This window comes from Oncorhynchus clarkii, chromosome 10 (genome assembly GCF_045791955.1).
Source record: "Oncorhynchus clarkii lewisi isolate Uvic-CL-2024 chromosome 10, UVic_Ocla_1.0, whole genome shotgun sequence".
NCBI classification, from domain to species: Eukaryota; Metazoa; Chordata; class Actinopteri; order Salmoniformes; family Salmonidae; genus Oncorhynchus; species Oncorhynchus clarkii.
Genome location: NC_092156.1, coordinates 3876087 through 3894828, shown reverse-complemented (window position 1 = coordinate 3894828; position 18742 = coordinate 3876087). Strand labels below are relative to the sequence as shown.

The window sequence follows — 18742 nt, the reverse complement described above, 5'->3', positions numbered from 1 at the left end:
TGTCCCATTTTGTGATTTCTTGGTTGGTGAGACCCCAGACCTCACAACCATAAAGGGCAATGGGTTCTATAACTGATTCAAGTATTTTTAGCCAGATCCAAATTGGGATGTGAAATTTATACATTTCTATTGATGGCATAGAATGCCCTTCTTGCCTTGTCTCTCAGCTCATTCACAGCTTTGTGGAAGTTACCTGTGGTGCTGATGTTTAGGTCAAGGTACATATCATTTTTTTGTGTGTTCTAGGGCAACAGTTTCTAGATGGAATTAGTACTTGTTGTCCTGGCAACTGGACCTTTTTTTTGGGAACACCATTATTTTTGCCTCACTAATTTCACTGTCTGTTTTGGTCTTACTGAGATTTACTGTCAGGGTCCAAGTCTGATAGAATCTGTGCAAAATATCTAGGTGCTGCTGTGCACCCTACTTGGTTGGGGACGGAAGCACCAGATCATCAGCAAACAGTAAACATTTTACTTCAACTAGGTTGAGGTCGGGTGCTGCAGACTGTTCTAGAGCCCTCACCAATTCATTGATATACATACACAACATGGCATACATAAACATCAAAAGTATGTGGACACCTGCTCATCAAACATCTTACAAAATCATGGCGTTCATATAGAGTTGGATCCCCCTTTGCTGCTATAACATCCTCCACACTTCTGGGAGGTCTTCCCACTAGATGTTGGAACATTGCTGCTGGTGACTTGCTTCCATTCGGCCACAAGAGCATTGGTGAGGTCGGACATTGATTAAGGGCGATTAGGCCTGGCTCACAGTCGAAGTTCCAAAGGTGTTCAATGGGCTTGAGGTCAGGGCTCTGTGCTGGCCAGTCAAGTTCTTTCACAAAGATCTCGACAAACCATTTCTGTATGGACCTTTGTGCACAGGGTGACTGTCGTGCTGAAACAGGAAAGGGCCTTACCAAAACTGTTGCCACAAAGTTGGAAGCACAGAATCGACTAGAATGTCATCATATGCTGTAGCGTTAAGCTTTCCCTTCACTGGAACTAAGGGGCCCGAACAATGAAAAACAGCCCCAGACCATTATTCCTCCTCGACCAAACTTTACAGTTGGCACTATGCATTAGGGCAGGCAGCGTTCTCCTGGCATCCGATGGTGAAGTGTGATTTATCACTCCAGAGAGCACGTTTCCACTGCTCCAGAGCCCAATGGCAGTTAGCTTCACACCACTCCAGCCGACGCTTGGCATTGCGGATGCTGATCTTCGACTACCATGGCAGCTCGGCCATGGAAACCCATTTAAATAAAGCTCCTGACGAACAGTTTGGAACTTGGTAGTGAGTGTTGCAACCGAGGACAGACAATTTTTTCAGCGATACTTACTTCAGCATTCGGCGGTTCCGTTCTGTGAGCTTACGTGTTCTACACCTTTGAGGCTGAGCCTTCATTGCTCGTAGACATTTCCACTTCACAATAACTGGGGAAGCTCTAGCAGGGCCGAAATTTGACAAACGTGATGTCATCATATGACGGTGCCACATTGAAAGTCACTGAGCTCTTCAGTAAGGACATTTTACTGCCACGTGTTTGTCAATGGAGATTGCATGGCGGTGTGCTCGATTTTAAAGACCTGTCAGCAACGTGTGTGACTGAAATAGCCGAATTTGACTTTCACTCATTTGAAGGGATGGCCACATACGTTTGTATATATAGTGTATGTGGGGGAGGTGTGTTTGTGTAGTGACTATAACTGCCTTGGAAGTGAGGGATCTAACATTAGGTAGCCCCATTTTGAGATGTGAGGTATCACAATCTCTTTCAATAATGGAAGGAATGGAGGAGGTCTTTATCCTAGTGAGATTGCTAAGGCGAACACCGACATGTTTAGTTTTGCCCAACCTAGGTCGAGGCACAGATTCGGTCTCAATGGGGATAGCTGAGCTGACTACACTGACTGTGCTAGCAGCAGATTCCACTAAGCTGGCAGGCTGGCTAACAGCCTATTGCCTGGCCTGCACCGCTGCCTGGCCTATTTCATTGTGGAGCTAGATACGGTATGTGCGTAGGATACCTACTGTTTGTGTGTGAATGTAAGTGTGTAAGGAGCCAGTATAAAATGAATGGTTTTGTATTGTGGACTTCAGAACATTCTCGTGAATAAACATTTGACTATTGTAGGCTGGGCCTCTGTCTGTTTTCATTTCAACCAGTATCTTACAAATTCTGGGTTGCAGACTGAGTAGTTAATTGGAGTTCCGTTTATGAACATTGAAAACATTATTCTCTTAACAGGGAGTTAGAGCCTTGTCTATGTTGGTAGATAAGATGAGAGCACCCCTCCAGCTAGGATGGAGTCCGTCACTCCTCAGCAGGCCAGGCTTGGTCCTGTTTGTGGGTGAGTCCCAGAAAGAGGGCCAATTATCTACAAATTCTATCTTTTGGGAAAGGCAGAAAACAGTTTTCAACCAGAGATTGAGTTGTGAGACTTTGCTGTAGAGCTCATCACTCCCCCTAACTGGGACGGGAGCCAGAGACAATTACTCGATGCCGACACATCGTTCTAGCTGATTTACACGCTGAAGCTATGTTGTGCTTGGTGACCTCTGACTGTTTAATCCTAACATTGTTTGTGCCGACGTGGATAACAATATCCCTAATCTCTCAAAACTCGCCAGTTTTCGCCTTTGTTGGAGGTCCTGTTGAACCACGCCCAGATAAAGCATCATGTTAGTGTTACTACTGGTTGGCTGGTGGAGGTCCTATAGAACCACGTCCAGATAAGGCATCATGTTAATGTTACTACTGGTTGGCTGGTGGAGGTCCTGGAGAACCACGTCCAGATAAAGCAAAATGTTAATGTTACTACTGGTTGGCTGGTGGAGGTCCTGTAGAACCACGTCCAGATAAAGCATCATGTTAATGTTACTACTGGTTGGCTGGTGGAGGTCCTGTAGAACCACGTCCAGATAAAGCATCATGTTAATGTTACTACTGGTTGGCTGGTGGAGGTCCTGTAGAACCACGTCCAGATAAAGCATCATGTTAATGTTACTACTGGTTGGCTGGTGGAGGTCCTGTAGAACCACGTCCAGATAAAGCATCATGTTAATGTTACTACTTAGCTTCGGCTGTTGGAGGTCCTGTAGAACCACGTCCAGATAAAGCATCATGTTAATGTTACTACTGGTTGGCTGGTGGAGGTCCTGGAGAACCACGTCCAGATAAAGCATCATGTTAATGTTACTACTGGTTGGCTGGTGGAGGTCCTGTAGAACCACGTCCAGATAAAGCATCATGTTAATGTTACTACTGGTTGGCTGGTGGAGGTCCTGTAGAACCACGTCCAGATAAAGCATCATGTTAATGTTACTACTGGTTGGCTGGTGGAGGTCCTGTAGAAGCATGTCCAGATAAAGCATCATGTTAATGCTACTACTGTAAAAAGCATCTGGAGTGAAAGATGAATTGTAACGAGTGAAAACGTTGAATGAAAAAAGTTGAGGGATGGAAAAACAAAAATATATATAAACGGTAATTGAAAAGTATAAACCGTAAAGTAAGATTAGCAACAAAATGCACAGCAGCACGTAGACAAGTCTACAAGTTGTGACCGGAAATGAAGATAACACATCTAGATGTGAGGGTTAAGATGTGATAAGATGTGAGGGGGAGGTGTGATAAGATGTGAGGGGGAGGTGTGATAAGATGTGAGGGGGAGGTGTGATAAGATGTGAGGGGGAGGTGTGATAAGATGTGAGGGGGAGGTGTGGTAAGATGTGAGGGGGGAGGTGTGGTGAGATGTGAGGGGGAGGTGTGATGAGATGTGAGGGGAGGTGTGGTGAGATGTGAGGGGGAGGTGTGATAAGTAGTGAGGGGGATATGTGAGGGGGAGGTGTGATGAGATGTGAGGGGAGGTGTGGTGAGATGTGAGGGGGAGGTGTGATAAGTAGTGAGGGGGATATGTGAGGGGGAGGTGTGATAAGTAGTGAGGGGGAGGTGTGATAAGTAGTGAGGGGGAGATGTGATAAGTAGTGAGTGGGAGATGTGATAAGTAGTGAGGGGAGGTGTGATAAGTAGTGAGGGGGAGATGTGATAAGTAGTGAGGGGGAGGTGTGATAAGTAGTGAGTGGGAGATGTGATACGTAGTGAGGGGGTGGTGTGATACGTAGTGAGGGGGAGGTGTGATAAGTAGTGAGGAAGAGATGTGATAAGTAGTGAGGAAGAGATGTGATAAGTAGTGAGAAAGAGATGTGATAAGTAGTGAGGAAGAGATGTGATAAGTAGTGAGGAAGAGATGTGATAAGTAGTTAGGTGAGGTGTGATAAGTAGTGAGGGGAGGTGTGATAAGTAGTGAGGGGGAGATGTGAGGGGGAGGTGTGGTAAGATGTGAGGGGGGAGGTGTGGTAAGATGTGAGGGGGGAGGTGTGGTAAGATGTGAGGAGGAGGTGTGGTAAGATGTGAGGGGGAGGTGTGATAAGTAGTGAGGGGGAGGTGTGATAAGTAGTGAGGGGAAGGTGTGATAAGTAGTAAGGGGGAGATGTGATAAGTAGTGAGGGGAGGTGTGATAAGTAGTGAGGGGTGATGTGATACGTAGTGAGGGGGAGATGTGATACGTAGTGAGGGGGTGGTGTGATAAGTAGTGAGGGAAGGTGTGATAAGTAGTGAGGGGGAGGTGTGATAAGTATTGAGGGGGAGATGTGTTACGTAGTGAGGGGGTGGTGTGATAAGTAGTGAGGGGGTGATGTGATACGTAGTGAGGGGGAGGTGTGATAAGTAGTGAGGGGGAGGTGTGATAAGTAGTGAGGGGAGGTGTGATAAGTAGTGAGGGGGAGGTGTGATAAGTAGTGAGGGGAGGTGTGATACCTAGTGAGGGGAGGTGTGATAAGTTGTGAGGGGGAGGTGTGATAAGAATTGAGGGGGAGGTGTGATAAGTAGTGAGGAAGAGATGTAATAAGTAGTGAGTGGAGGTGTGATACCTAGTGAGTGGAGGTGTGATACCTAGTGAGTGGAGGTGTGATACCTAGTGAGGGGAGGTGTGATAAGTAGTGAGGGGGAGGTGTGATAAGTAGTGAGGGGGAGATGTGATAAGTAGTGGGGGGAGATGTGATAAGTAGTGAGGGGAAGGTGTGATAAGTAGTGAGGGGGAGATGTGATAAGTAGTGAGGGGGAGATGTGATAAGTAGTGAGGGGGAGATGTGATAAGTAGTGAGGGGAGGTGTGATAAGTAGTGAGGGGTGGTGTGATTCGTAGTGAGGGGAGGTGTGATAAGTAGTGAGGGGGAGGTGTGATAAGTAGTGAGGGGGAGGTGTGATAAGTAGTGAGGGGGAGGTGTGATAAGTAGTGAGGAAGAGATGTGATAAGTAGTGAGGAAGAGATGTGATAAGTAGTGAGGGGAGGTGTGATAAGTAGTGAGGGGGTGATGTGATACGTAGTGAGGGGGAGGTGTGATAAGTAGTGAGGGGGAGGTGTGATAAGTAGTGAGGGGGAGATGTGATAAGTAGTGAGGGGGAGGTGTGATAAGTAGTGAGGGGGAGGTGTGATAAGTAGTGAGGGGGAGGTGTGATAAGTAGTGAGGGGGAGGTGTGATAAGTAGTGAGGAAGAGATGTGATAAGTAGTGAGTGGAGGTGTGATAAGTAGTGAGGGGAGGTGTGATACCTAGTGAGGGGAGGTGTGATAAGTAGTGAGGGGGATATGTGAGGGGGAGGTGTGGTAAGATGTGAGGGGGGAGGTGTGATAAGTAGTGAGGGGGAGGTGTGATAAGTAGTGAGGAGGAGATGTGATAAGTAGTGAGGAGGAGATGTGATAAGTAGTGAGGAGGAGATGTGATAAGTAGTGAGGGGGAGATGTGATAAGTAGTGGGGGGAGATGTGATAAGTAGTGAGGGGAAGGTGTGATAAGTAGTGAGGGGGAGATGTGATAAGTAGTGAGGGGAGATGTGATAAGTAGTGAGGGGAGGAGTGATAAGTAGTGAGGGGTTGATGTGATACTTGGTGTTTCTGCCTCTCTGTGCCTGGGGGACTGTCTGGAAGTTTTTAATTTGGTTGTTGTGACTCAGACACTCACTCACTGTGTGTGTGTGTGTGTGTGTGTGTGTGTGTGTGTGTGTGTGTGTGTGTGTGTGTGTGTGTGTGTGTGTGTGTGTGTGTGATAAGTAGTTGAAACCATTAAACCATAGTAATTCTCTCTTTCCCCGTTAGCCTCCTGATGAACAACAGGATTCATGCTCTTCCTGTTCGCTCTTTTCAGACTCTGGTGCTGCTGGAGGAGCTGTGAGTACAAATCACTCCCTCATTCTGGGTCGTCCGTCCCAAATGGATGCCTGTTCTCTTTGTAGTGTGCTACTGTTGAACAGAGCTCTATGGGCCTTGGTAAAATATAGTGCACTATATACGGAAAAGGGCTCATTTGGGATGCACATCTGATACACTGACATGTCAGTCTTTTATAAACTGAAAAAAATGATACTCAATGGATGAACCTCAGTAGCTTGAAATGTGTACTAAATTACATAGTAAAACGCTGCAAGGAGGGAGAAGTGAAGGAGGGGGATTTCTGCTATTTCATCCAATTTCACCTTTCGTTTATTTTAATCTGTTTCTCTCTCTCTCTCTCTCTCTGTCTCTCTCTCTCTCTCTCTCTCTCTGTCTCTGTCTCTGTCTCTGTCTCTGTCTCTGTCTCTCTCTCTCTCTCTCTCTCTCTCTCTCTCTCTCTCTCTCTCTCTCTCTCTCTCTCTCTGTCTCTGTCTCTGTCTCTCTCTCTCTCTCTGTCTCTCTCTCTCTCTCTCTCTCTCTGTCTCTGTCTCTGTCTCTGTCTCTGTCTCTCTCTCTCTCTCTGTCTCTCTCTCTCTCTCTGTCTCTCTCTCTCTGTCTCTCTCTCTGTCTCTCTCTCTGTCTCTCTCTCTCTGTCTCTGTCTCTGTCTCTCTCTCTGTCTCTCTCTCTCTGTCTCTGTCTCTGTCTCTCTCTCTGTCTCTGTCTCTCTCTCTCTGTCTCTCTCTCTGTCTCTCTCTCTCTCTCTCTCTCACCCTCTCCTTCTCTCTCCCTCGCCCCCTCCTCCCCTCTCTCCCGTGGCTCTCTTCCTACTCTCCCTGTTTTTTAGAGACCTGTCCAACAACCGGATTAAGGAGCTCCCCAAAAACACCTTTAAGAGTTTAAAGTCCCTCGTCAAATTGTGAGTCACAAAATCTGTGTCCCTATTCCCTTTGGTCTCTGGTCGAAACTAGTGCACTATATAGAGAGTAGGGTGCCATTTGGGACAACTTTGGTCAAAACTAGTGCACTATATAGTGCAGGTTTCCTCAACTGGCGGCCCCCCAAGATATTTGAGCAAAACGATTTATAAATGTCCAAAAAAAATATTGCTCATAAATACATTGTTGGACATCAAAGACTGGAAAAACAACAACAATTCAGCTCCAAGTGATTTCAATTTTTTTGAAAATTTGTTACAAAGTATTCCCACATGTTGTACATTATGTACATGTAAGCAAGGTTTGAAATCATTATGTTTTAATCAAATGTTATATCTGTTTGGGTTTCTTGTGATCAATTTGCAGCCTACAAATTATTTGTAATTATTTTGCGGCCCATTGACCATCCAATCAAGAAAGAATTGTCCTGTGGCTAAATCTAGTTGAAAGCCATGGGGCTTTCCTTAACCACAGCCATACTCTGGACCTGGTTATTACCAAGGGGCTTTCTACTGGGCCCACCCATAACCACAGCCATACTCTGGACCTGGTTATTACCAAGGGGCTTTCTACTGGGCCCACCCATAACCGTGACCATACTCTGGACCTGGTTATTGCCAAGGGGCTTTCTACTGGGCCCACCCATAACCACAGCCATACTCTGGACCTGGTTATTACCAAGGGGCTTTCTACTGGGCCCACCCATAACTACAGTCATACTCTGGAACTGGTTATTACCAAGGGGCTTTCTACTGGGCCCACCCATAACTACAGTCATACTCTGGAACTGGTTATTACCAAGGGGCTTTCTACTGGGCCCACCCATAACCGTGACCATACTCTGGACCTGGTTATTACCAAGGGGCTTTCTACTGGGCCCACCCATAACCACAGCCATACTCTGGACCTGGTTATTACCAAGGGGCTTTATACTGGGCCCACCCATAACTACAGCCATACTCTGGACCTGGTTATTACCAAGGGGCTTTCTATTGGACCCAGCCATAACCACAGCCATACCCTGGACCGGGTTATTACCAAGGGGCTTTCTACTGGGAACACTCATAACCACAGCCATACTCTGGTCCTGGTTATTACCAAGGAGCTTTCTACTGGGCCCACCCATAACCACAGCCATACTCTGGACCTGGTTATTACCAAGGGGCTTTCTACTGGGCCCACCCATAACTACAGCCATACTCTGAACCTGGTTATTACCAAGGGGCTTTCTACTGGATACACCCATAACCACAGCCATACTCTGGACCTGGTTATTGCCAAGGGGCTTTCTACTAGGCCCACCCATAACCACAGCCATACTCTGGTCCTGGTTATTACCAAGGGGCTTTCTACTAGGCCCACCCATAACCACAGCCATACTCTGGTCCTGGTTATTACCAAGGGGCTTTCTACTAGGCCCACCCATAACCACAGCCATACTCTGGACCTGGTTATTACCAAGGGGTGGCCGAGGCATGGCGTGGGAGCCTGGCGAGCTGGCCGAGGCGTGGGAGCCTGGCGAGCTGGCCGAGGCGTGGGAGCCTGGCGAGCCGGGAACCTGGCGAGCCGGCTGAGGCAAGGCGAGGGAGCCTGGTGAGCCGGCCGAGGCGTGGGAGCCTGGCGAGCCAGGCGGGGCAAGGGAACCTGGCGAGGGAGCCTGGCGAGGGAGCCTGGCGAGGCGAGGGAGCCTGGCGAGGGAGCCTGGCGAGGGAGCCTGGCGAGGGAGCTGAGGGAGTCTGGCGAGGGAGCAGGGCGAGGCGAGGGAGCCGGGCGAGCCTGGTGAGGGAGCCGGGCGAGGGAGGCGAGAGCCTGGAGAGCCTGGAGAGCCGGGCGAGGCGAGGGAGCCTGGAGAGCCGGTCGAGGCGAGGGAGCCTGGAGAGCCGGCCGAGGCGAGAGAGCCGGCGGAGGTGAGGGAGCCTGGCGAGGGAGTCTGGCGAGGCAAGGGAGCCTGGCGAGGGAGTCTGGCGAGGCGAGGGAGCCTGGCGAGGGAGTCTGGAGAGGCGAGGGAGCAGGGCGAGGGAGCCTGGCGGGCTGAGGCAGCCTGGCGAGGGAGCCTGGCGGGCTGAGGCGAGGGAGCCTGGCGGGCTGAGGTGCGGCGAGGGAGCCTGGCTGGCTGATGCGAGGTAGCCTGGCGGGCTGAGGCAGGGCGAGGGAGCCTGGCGAGCCGGCCAAGGCATGGCGTGGGAGCCTGAACAGAAGGTCCCAGGCATGGTGTGGGTGCCTGGTGAGCCGTCCGAGGCTTGGCGTGGGAGCCGGGCGGGGCATGGCTAACAACTTCCGGCGCCGACAGAGATGGCCGCCTCGCTTCAAATTCCTAGGAAACTATGTAGTTTTTTGTTTTTTTACGTGTTATTTCTTACATTAGTACCCCAGGTCATCTTAGGTTTCATTACATACAGTCGAGTAGAACTACTGAATATAAGAGCAGCGTCAACTCACCATCAGTACGACCAAGAATATGACTTTCGCGAAGCGGATCCTGTGTTCTGCCTTCCACCCAGGACAACGGAATGGATCCCAGCCTGCGACCCAAAACAACGGCGTCGTAAAAGAGGCAAACGAAGCGGTCTTCTGGTCAGGCTGCGGAGACGGGCACATCGCGCACCACTCCCTAGCATACTACTCGCCAATGTCCAGTCTCTTAACAACAAGGTTGATGAAATCCGAGCAAGGGTAGCATTCCAGAGGGACATCAGGCCTGTAACGTTCTTTGCTTCACGGAAACATGGCTCACTCGAGAGACTCTATCAGAGTCGGTGCAGCCAGCTGGTTTCTCCACGCATCGCGCCGACAGAAACAAACATCTTTCTGATAAGAAGAGGGGCGGGGGCGTATGCTTTATGGTTAACGAGACGTGGTGTGGTCACATCAACATACAGGAACTCAAGTCCTTCTGTTCACCTGATTTAGAATTCGTCACAATCAAATGTCGACCACATTATCTACCAAGGGAATTCTCTTCGATTATAATCACAGCCGTATATATTCCCCCCCAAGCAGACACATCCATGGCTCTGAACAAACTTTATTTGACTCTTTGCAAACTGGAATCCACATATCAGCCCTGAGGCTGCAATCAATGTAGCTGGGGATTTTAACAAGGCTAATCTGAAAACAAGACTACCTAAATTGTATCAGCATATCGATTGCGCAACCAGGGCTGGTAAAACCTTGGATCGTTGCTATTCTAACTTCCGCGATGCATATAAGGCCCTCCCCCGCCCTCCTTTCGGAAAAGCTGACCACAACTCCATTTTGTTGCTCCCTGCCTACAGACAGAAGCTAAAACAAGAAGCTCCCACGCTGAGGTCTGTTCAACGCTGGTCCGACCAATCTGATTCCACGCTCCAAGACTGCTTCCATCACGTGGACTGGGATATGTTTCGTATTGCGTCAAACAACAACATTGACGAATACGCTGATTCGGTGAGCAAGTTCATTAGAACGTGCGTTGAAGATGTGTTTCCCATAGCAACGATTAAAACATTCCCAAACCAGAAACCGTGGATTGATGGCAGCATTCGAGGGAAACTGAAAGCACGAACCACTGCTTTTAATCAGGGCAAGGTGACCGGAAACATGACCGAATACAAACAGTGTAGCTATTCCCTCCGCAAGGTAATCAAACAAGTTAAGCGTCAGTATAGAGACAAAGAAGAATCGCAATTCAACGGCTCAGACACAAGAGGTATGTGACAGGGTCTACAGTCAATCACGGATTACAAAAAGAAAACCAGCCCAGTCACGGACCAGGATGCCTTGCTCCCAGGCAGACTAAATCACTTTTTTGCCTGCTTTGAGGACAATACAGTGCCACTGACACGGCCCGCAACCAAAACATGCAGACTCTCCTTCACTGCAGCCGAGGTGAATAAAACGTTTAAACGTGTTAACCCTCTCAAGGCTGCAGGCCCAGACGGCATCCCCAGCCGCGCCCTCAGAGCATGCGCAGACCAGCTGGCTGGTGTGTTTACGGACATATACAATCAATCCCTATCCCAGTCTGCTGTTCCAACATGCTTCAAGAGGGCCACCATTGTTCCTGTTCCCAAGAAAGCTAAGGTAACTGAGCTAAACACTTCCGTCATCATGAAGTGCTTTGAGAGACTAGTCAAGGACCATATCACCTCCACCCTACCTGATACCCTAGACCCACTCCAATTTGCTTACTGCCCAAATAGGTCCACAGACGATGCAATCTCAACCACACTGCACACTGCCCTAACCCATCTGGACAAGAGGAATACCTATGTGAGAATGCTGTTCATCGACTACAGCTCAGCATTTAACACCATAGTACCCTCCAAACTCGTCATCAAGCTCGAGACCCTGGGTCTCGACCCCGCCCTGTGCAACGGTACTGGACTTCCTGACGGGCCGCCCCCAGGTGGTGAGGGTAGGTAACAACATCTACACCCCGCTGATCCTCAACACTGGGGCCCCACAAGGGTGCGTTCTGAGCCCTCTCCTGTACTCCCTGTTCACCCACAACTGCGTGGCCACGCACGCCTACAACTCAATCATCAAGTTTGCAGACGACACAACAGTGGTAGGCTTGATTACCAACAACGACGAGACGGCCTACAGGGAGGAGGTGAGGGCCCTCGGAGTGTGGTGTCAGGAAAATAACCTCACACTCAACGTCAACAAAACTAAGGAGAAGATTGTGGACTTCAGGAAACAGCAGAGGGAACACCTCCCTATCCACATCGATGGAACAGTAGTGGAGAGGGTAGTAAGTTTTAAGTTCCTCGGCGTACACATCACAGACAAACTGAATTGGTCCACCCACACAGACAGCATCGTGAAGAAGGCGCAGCAGCGCCTCTTTAATCTCAGGAGGCTGAAGAAATTCGGCTTGTCACCAAAAGCACTCACAAACTTCTACAGATGCGCAATCGAGAGCATCCTGGCGGGCTGTATCACCACCTGGTACGGCAACTGCTCCGCCCACAACCGTAAGGCTCTCCAGAGGGTAGTGAGGTCTGCACAACGCATCACCGGGGGCAAACTACCTGCCCTCCAGGACACCTACACCACCTGATGTCACAGGAAGGCCATAAAGATCATCAAGGACAACAACCACCCGAGCCACTGCCTGTTCACCCTGCTATCATCCAGAAGGCGAGGTCAGTACAGGTGCATCAAAGCTGGGACCGAGAGACTGAAAAACAGCTTCTATCTCAAGGCCATCAGACTGTTAAACAGCCACCACTAACATTGAGTGGCTGCTGCCAACACACTGACTCAACTCCAGCCACTTTAATAATGGGAATTGATGTAAAATATATCACTAGCCACTTTAAACAATGCTACTTAATATAATGTTTACATACCCTACATGATTTACCTCATATGTATACGTATATACTGTACTCTATATCATCTTCTGCATCTTTCTGTAATACATGTATCACTAGCCACTTTAAACTATGCCACTTTGTTTACATACTCATCTCATATGTATATACTGTACTCGATACCATCTACTGGATCTTGCCTATGCCGCTCAGTGCCATCACTCATTCATATATATTTATGTACATATTCTTTATCCCTTTACACTTGTGTGTATAAGGTAGTAGTTTTGGAATTGTTAGCTAAATTAGTTGTTGGTTATTACTGCATTGTTGGAACTAGAAGCACAAGCATTTCACTACACTCGCATTAACATCTGCTAACCATGTGTATGTGACAAATAAAATTTGATTTGATTTGATTTGGGACCCGGGCGGGGCATGGCGTGGGAGCCGGGCAAGGCATGGCGTGGGAGCCGGGCAAGGCATGGCGTGGGAGCCGGCCGTGGCATGGCATGGGAGACGGCCGAGCAAACCGAGGCTTTCGAGCCAGCTGAGGCATAGAAGCCTGACGAGCCAGCTGAGATAGAAGCCTGATGAGCCAGCTGAGACATAGAAGCCTGACGAGCCAGCTGAGGCATAGAAGCCTGACGAGCCAGCTGAGACATAGAAGCCTGACGAGCCAGCTGAGGCATAGAAGCCTGACAAGCCAGCTGAGTCATCCCCGGTTACTTCGACAGCGACACTCGAACTCGACGTCACCAACAAAAAAGGAAAAAAAAGGACAAAACTCCCTGATGCTTCCAACTGTGGTGTCTGCATTCTGTAACGGTTCCGTAACTACAGACACTGGGAGACGGGAAGCAAGTACAGCCCTGGCAACATATTCTCCACTGTCCCTGCAACATCTTCTCCACTAGTCCTGCAACATCTTCTCCACTAGTCCTGCAACATCTTCTCCACTAGCCCTGGCAACATCTTCTCCACTAGCCCTGGCAACATCTTCTCCACTAGCCCTGGCAACATCTTCTCCACTAGCCCTGGCAACATCTTCTCCACTAGCCCTGGCAACATCTTCTCCACTAGCCCTGTCAACATCTTCTCCACTAGCCCTGGCAACATCTTCTCCACTAGCCCTGGCAACATCTTCTCCGCCAGCCCTGCAACATCTTCTCCACTATCCCTGGCAACATCTTCTCCACTAGCCCTGGCAACATCTTCTCCACTATCCCTGGCAACATCTTCTCCACTATCCCTGGCAACATCTTCTCCACTAGCCCTGGCAACATCTTCTCCACTAGCCCTGGCAACATTTTCTTTCTCTAGCCCTGCGGAGCCTTCTCCTCTGCTGAGAAAATAACAGTCAGTTAGTTTCATTCTCACAGCCAGGGAAAACCATACAGGTCTGTCTGTTTGCCTGTCAGAAAGAATCACTTGTTTACTTGTTTTTTACGTATTGTCACAGGAACATATCCCACAATCCTTTGTTCCACATCTACCCGGGTCACTTTGATGACCTGACCCAGCTCCAGTCCCTGTGAGTAGAACACATACTGTATAGTTTAGCCTATCAGTACAGTACACCACCAGTACCTACCAGTACATTACCTACCAGTTCAGTACACTACAATTACCTACCAGTACACTACCATTACCTACCAGTACATTACCTACCAGTACAGTACACTACCAGTACCTACCAGTACAGTACACTACCAGCACCTACCAGTACATTACCTACCAGTACAGTACACTACCAGTACCAACCAGTACATTACCTACCAGTACAGTACACTACCATTACCTACCAGTACAGTGCACTACCATTACCTACCAGTACATTCCTACCAGTACCGTACACTACCATTACCTACCAGTACATTCCTACTAGTACAGTACAATAACATTACCTACCAGTACATTACCTACCAGTACCGTACACTACCATTACCTACCAGTACAGTACCTACCAGAACATACCAGTACAGTACACTACCAGAACATACCAGTACAGTACACTACCATTACCTACCAGTAACGTACACTACCAGGACATACCAGTACCGTACACTACCAGTACCTACCAGTACAGTACACTACCAGAACATACCAGTACAGTACACTACCATTACCTACCAGTACCGTACACTACCATTACCTACCAGTACAGTACCTACCAGTACTGTACACTAACAGAACATACCAGTACCGTACACTACCAGTACCGTACACTACCATTAACTACCACTACAGCACGCTACCATTACCTACCAGTACAGTACACTACCATTACCTACCAGTACATTCCTACTAGTATCGTACACTACCATTACCTACCAGTAAATTCCTACCAGTACCGTACACTACCATTACCTACCAGTACAGTACCTACCAGAACATACCAGTACAGTACACTACCATTACCTACCAGTACATTCCTACTAGTACAGTACAATAACATTACCTACCAGTACATTACCTACCAGTACCGTACACTACCATTACCTACCAGTACAGTACCTACCAGAACATACCAGTACAGTACACTACCAGACCATACCAGTACAGTACACTACCATTACCTACCAGTAACGTACACTACCAGAACATACCAGTACCGTACACTACCAGTACCTACCAGTACAGTACACTACCAGAACATACCAGTACAGTACACTACCATTACCTACCAGTACCGTACACTACCATTACCTACCAGTACAATACCTACCATTACCTACCAGTACAGTACCTACCAGTACTGTACACTAACAGAACATACCAGTACCGTACACTACCAGTACCGTACACTACCATTACCTACCACTACAGCTCGCTACCATTACCTACCAGTACAGTACACTACCATTACCTACCAGTACAGTACACTACCATTACCTACCAGTACAGTACCTACCAGTACCTACCAGTACAGTACACTACCATTACCTACCAGTACAGTACACTACCATTACCTACCAGTACAGTACACTACCATTACCTACCAGTACAGTACACTACCATTACCTACCAGTACCGTACGCTACCCTTACCTACCACTACAGCACGCTACATGTAGATAAATATGGACAATGCTGATAAGAAATCAACTCAACTTAATAACCGGTGTTGTCTTTTCTGTAGGGGTCTGGAGGGTATTGAGATTCCAAACATCCAGACCAAGATGTTTCTACCCATGGGAAACCTCTCACACATGTATGTACACATTCACATTCTATACTAGATGTTCATCACATTCTATGCTATATGTTCATCACATTCTATACTATATGTTCATCACATTCTATACTATATGTTCATCACATTCTATACTATATGTCCTGTATATCACATTCTGTACTATATGTTCATCACATTCTAAACTCTATGTCCTGTATATCACATTCTATACTATATGTTCGTCACATTCTATACTATATGTTCATCACATTCTATACTATATGTCCTGTATATCACATTCTATACTATATGTTCATCACATTCTATACTATATGTTCATCACATTCTATACTATATGTCCTCTATGTCACATTCTATACTATATGTTCATCACATTCTATACTATATGTTCATCACATTCTATACTATATGTCCTCTATGTCACATTCTATACTATATGTCCTGTATATCACATTCTATACTATATGTTCATCACATTCTATACTATATGTTCCCACCCCACCCTCTCTTCTCCTCTTATCCCCACCCCTTCCTCTCTTATCCCCCACCCCTTCCTCTCTTATCCCCCACCCCTTCCTCTCCTCTGCTCTCCTCCTATCCCCCACCCCACCCTCTCTTCTCATCTTATCCCCCACAACTTCCTCTCCTCTCCTCTTTTCCCCCACCCCTTCCTCTCCTCTCCTCCTATCCGCACCCCTTCTTCTCCTCTCCTCCTATCCCCACCCCTTCCTCTCCTCTCCTCCTATCCCCCACCTCTTCCTCTCCTCCTATCCCCCCACCCCTTCCTCTCCTCCTATCCCCCCACCCCTTCCTCTCCTCTTATCCCCCCACCCCTTCCTCTCCTCTTTTCCCCCACCCCTTCCTCTCCTCTCCTCTCCTCCTATCCCCCCACCCCTTCCTCTCCTCTTATCCCCCACCCCTTCCTCTCCTCTTATCCCCCACCCTTTCCTCTCCTCTCCTCCTATCCCCCACCCCTTCCTCTCCTCTCCTCTTTTCCCCCACCCCTTCCTCTCATCTGCTCTCCTCCTATCCCCCACCCCACCCTCTCTTCTCATCTTATCCCCACCCCTTCCTCTCCTCCTATCCCCCACCCCTTCCTCTCCTCCTATCCCCCACCCCTTCCTCTCCTCTCCTCCTATCCCCCACCCCTTCCTCTCCTCTCCTCCTATCCCCCACCCCTTCCTCTCCTCTTATCCCCCACCCGTTCCTCTCCTCTCCTCCTATCCTCCACCCCTTCCTCTCCTCTCCTCCTATCCCCCACCCCTTCCTCTCCTCTCGTCCTATCCCCCAACCCCTCCTCTCCTCCTATCCCCCACCCCTTCCTCTCCTCTCCTCCTGTCCCCCACCCCTTCCTCTCCTCTCCTCCTATCCCCCACCCCTTCCTCTCATCTCCTCCTGTCCCCCACCCCTTCCTCTCCTCTCCTCCTATCCCCCAACCCTTCCTCTCCTCTCCGTAGCTACTTCAAGACGTTCCAGTACTGTTCCTATGCGCCCCACGTGAGAACGTGTAAGCCCAACACGGACGGTATCTCTTCCTTCGAGGACCTGTTAGCCAACGTGGTGCTCAGGGTCTCTGTGTGGGTCATGGCCTTCATCACATGCTTCGGGAACCTCTTCGTCATCGGGATGAGATCCCTGATCAGAGCGGAGAACAACCTGCACGCCGCCTGCATCAAAGTCCTCTGCTGTGAGTTATCTTTCTATCTATCTCTTTCTCTCTGGACCTGCTGTCACAACAAACTGCTGTTACTCATCTGTCATTCATTACCCCTTCATCCCTCTCATTACCCCTTCATCCCTCTCATTACCCCTTCATCCCTCTCATTACCCCTTCATCCCTCTCATTACCCCTTCATCCCTCTCATTACCCCTTCATCCCTCTCATTACCCCTTCATCCCTCTCATTACCCCTTCATCCCTCTCATTACCCCTTCATCCCTCTCATTACCCCTTCATCCCTCTCATTACCCCTTCATCCCTCTCATTACCCCTTCATCCCTCTCATTACCCCTTCATCCCTCTCATTACCCCTTCATCCCTCTCATTCCACCTTCATCCCTCTCATTCCACCTTCATCCCTCTCATTACCCCTTCATCCCTCTCATTACCCCTTCATCCCTCTCATACCACCTTCCTCTCCTCTCTTCTTCTCTTTGTTTTCTCGGGGGACAGACTATTTTCCCCTCTCCTATTTTCTCTCTTAACTCTCTCTTCTACCACAACAATCTACTATCTGCTTTTGTTCTAGTTCTGGAACTCTCTACCAGGTCTCTACCAGTACACTCTCTACCAGGTCTCTACCAGTACACTCTCTACCAGGTCTCTACCAGGTCTCTACCAGTACATTCTCTACCAGGTCTCTACCAGGTCTCTACCAGTACACTCTCTACCAGGTCTCTACCAGTACACTCTCTACCAGGTCTCTACCAGTACATTCTCTACCAGGTCTCTACCAGTACATTCTCTACCAGGTCTCTACCAGTACATTCTCTACCAGGTCTCTACCAGTACATTCTCTACCAGGTCTCTATCAGTACATTCTCTACCAGGTCTCTACCAGGTCTCTACCACTTCTCTACCTGTACATTCTCTACCAGGTCTATATCAGTACATTCTCTACCAGGTCTCTATCAGTACATTCTCTACCAGGTCTCTATCAGTACATTCTCTACCAGGTCTCTACCAGGTCTCTACCAGTACATTCTCTACCAGGTCTCTACCAGTACATTCTCTACCAGGTCTCTATCAGTACATTATCTACCAGGTCTCTACCAGGTCTCTATCAGTACATTCTCTACCAGGTCTCTATCAGTACATTCTCTACCAGGTCTCTACCAGTACATTCTCTACCAGGTCTCTATCAGTACATTCTCTACCAGGTCTCTACCAGGTCTCTACCAGTACATTCTCTACCAGGTCTCTATCAGTACATTATCTACCAGGTCTCTACCAGGTCTCTATCAGTACATTCTCTACCAGGTCTCTACCAATACATTCTCTACCAGGTCTCTACCAGTACATTCTCTACCAGGTCTCTACCAGTACATTCTCTACCAGGTCTCTATCAGTACATTCTCTACCAGGTCTC

General features: G+C 48.5%; 1 protein-coding gene across 1 annotated transcript in view; it reads left to right on the top strand.

Moving 5' to 3' along the window:
* Positions 1-18742, top strand: part of LOC139419384 (relaxin receptor 2-like) — a 157496-nt gene that overhangs the window by 96992 nt on the left and 41762 nt on the right. The window contains exons 11-15 of the mRNA XM_071169329.1: positions 6167-6238; positions 7066-7137; positions 13919-13990; positions 15598-15669; positions 17112-17341. Coding sequence (XP_071025430.1) covers positions 6167-6238; positions 7066-7137; positions 13919-13990; positions 15598-15669; positions 17112-17341 — 518 coding nt within the window. The remainder of the gene's footprint in view (positions 1-6166; positions 6239-7065; positions 7138-13918; positions 13991-15597; positions 15670-17111; positions 17342-18742) is intronic.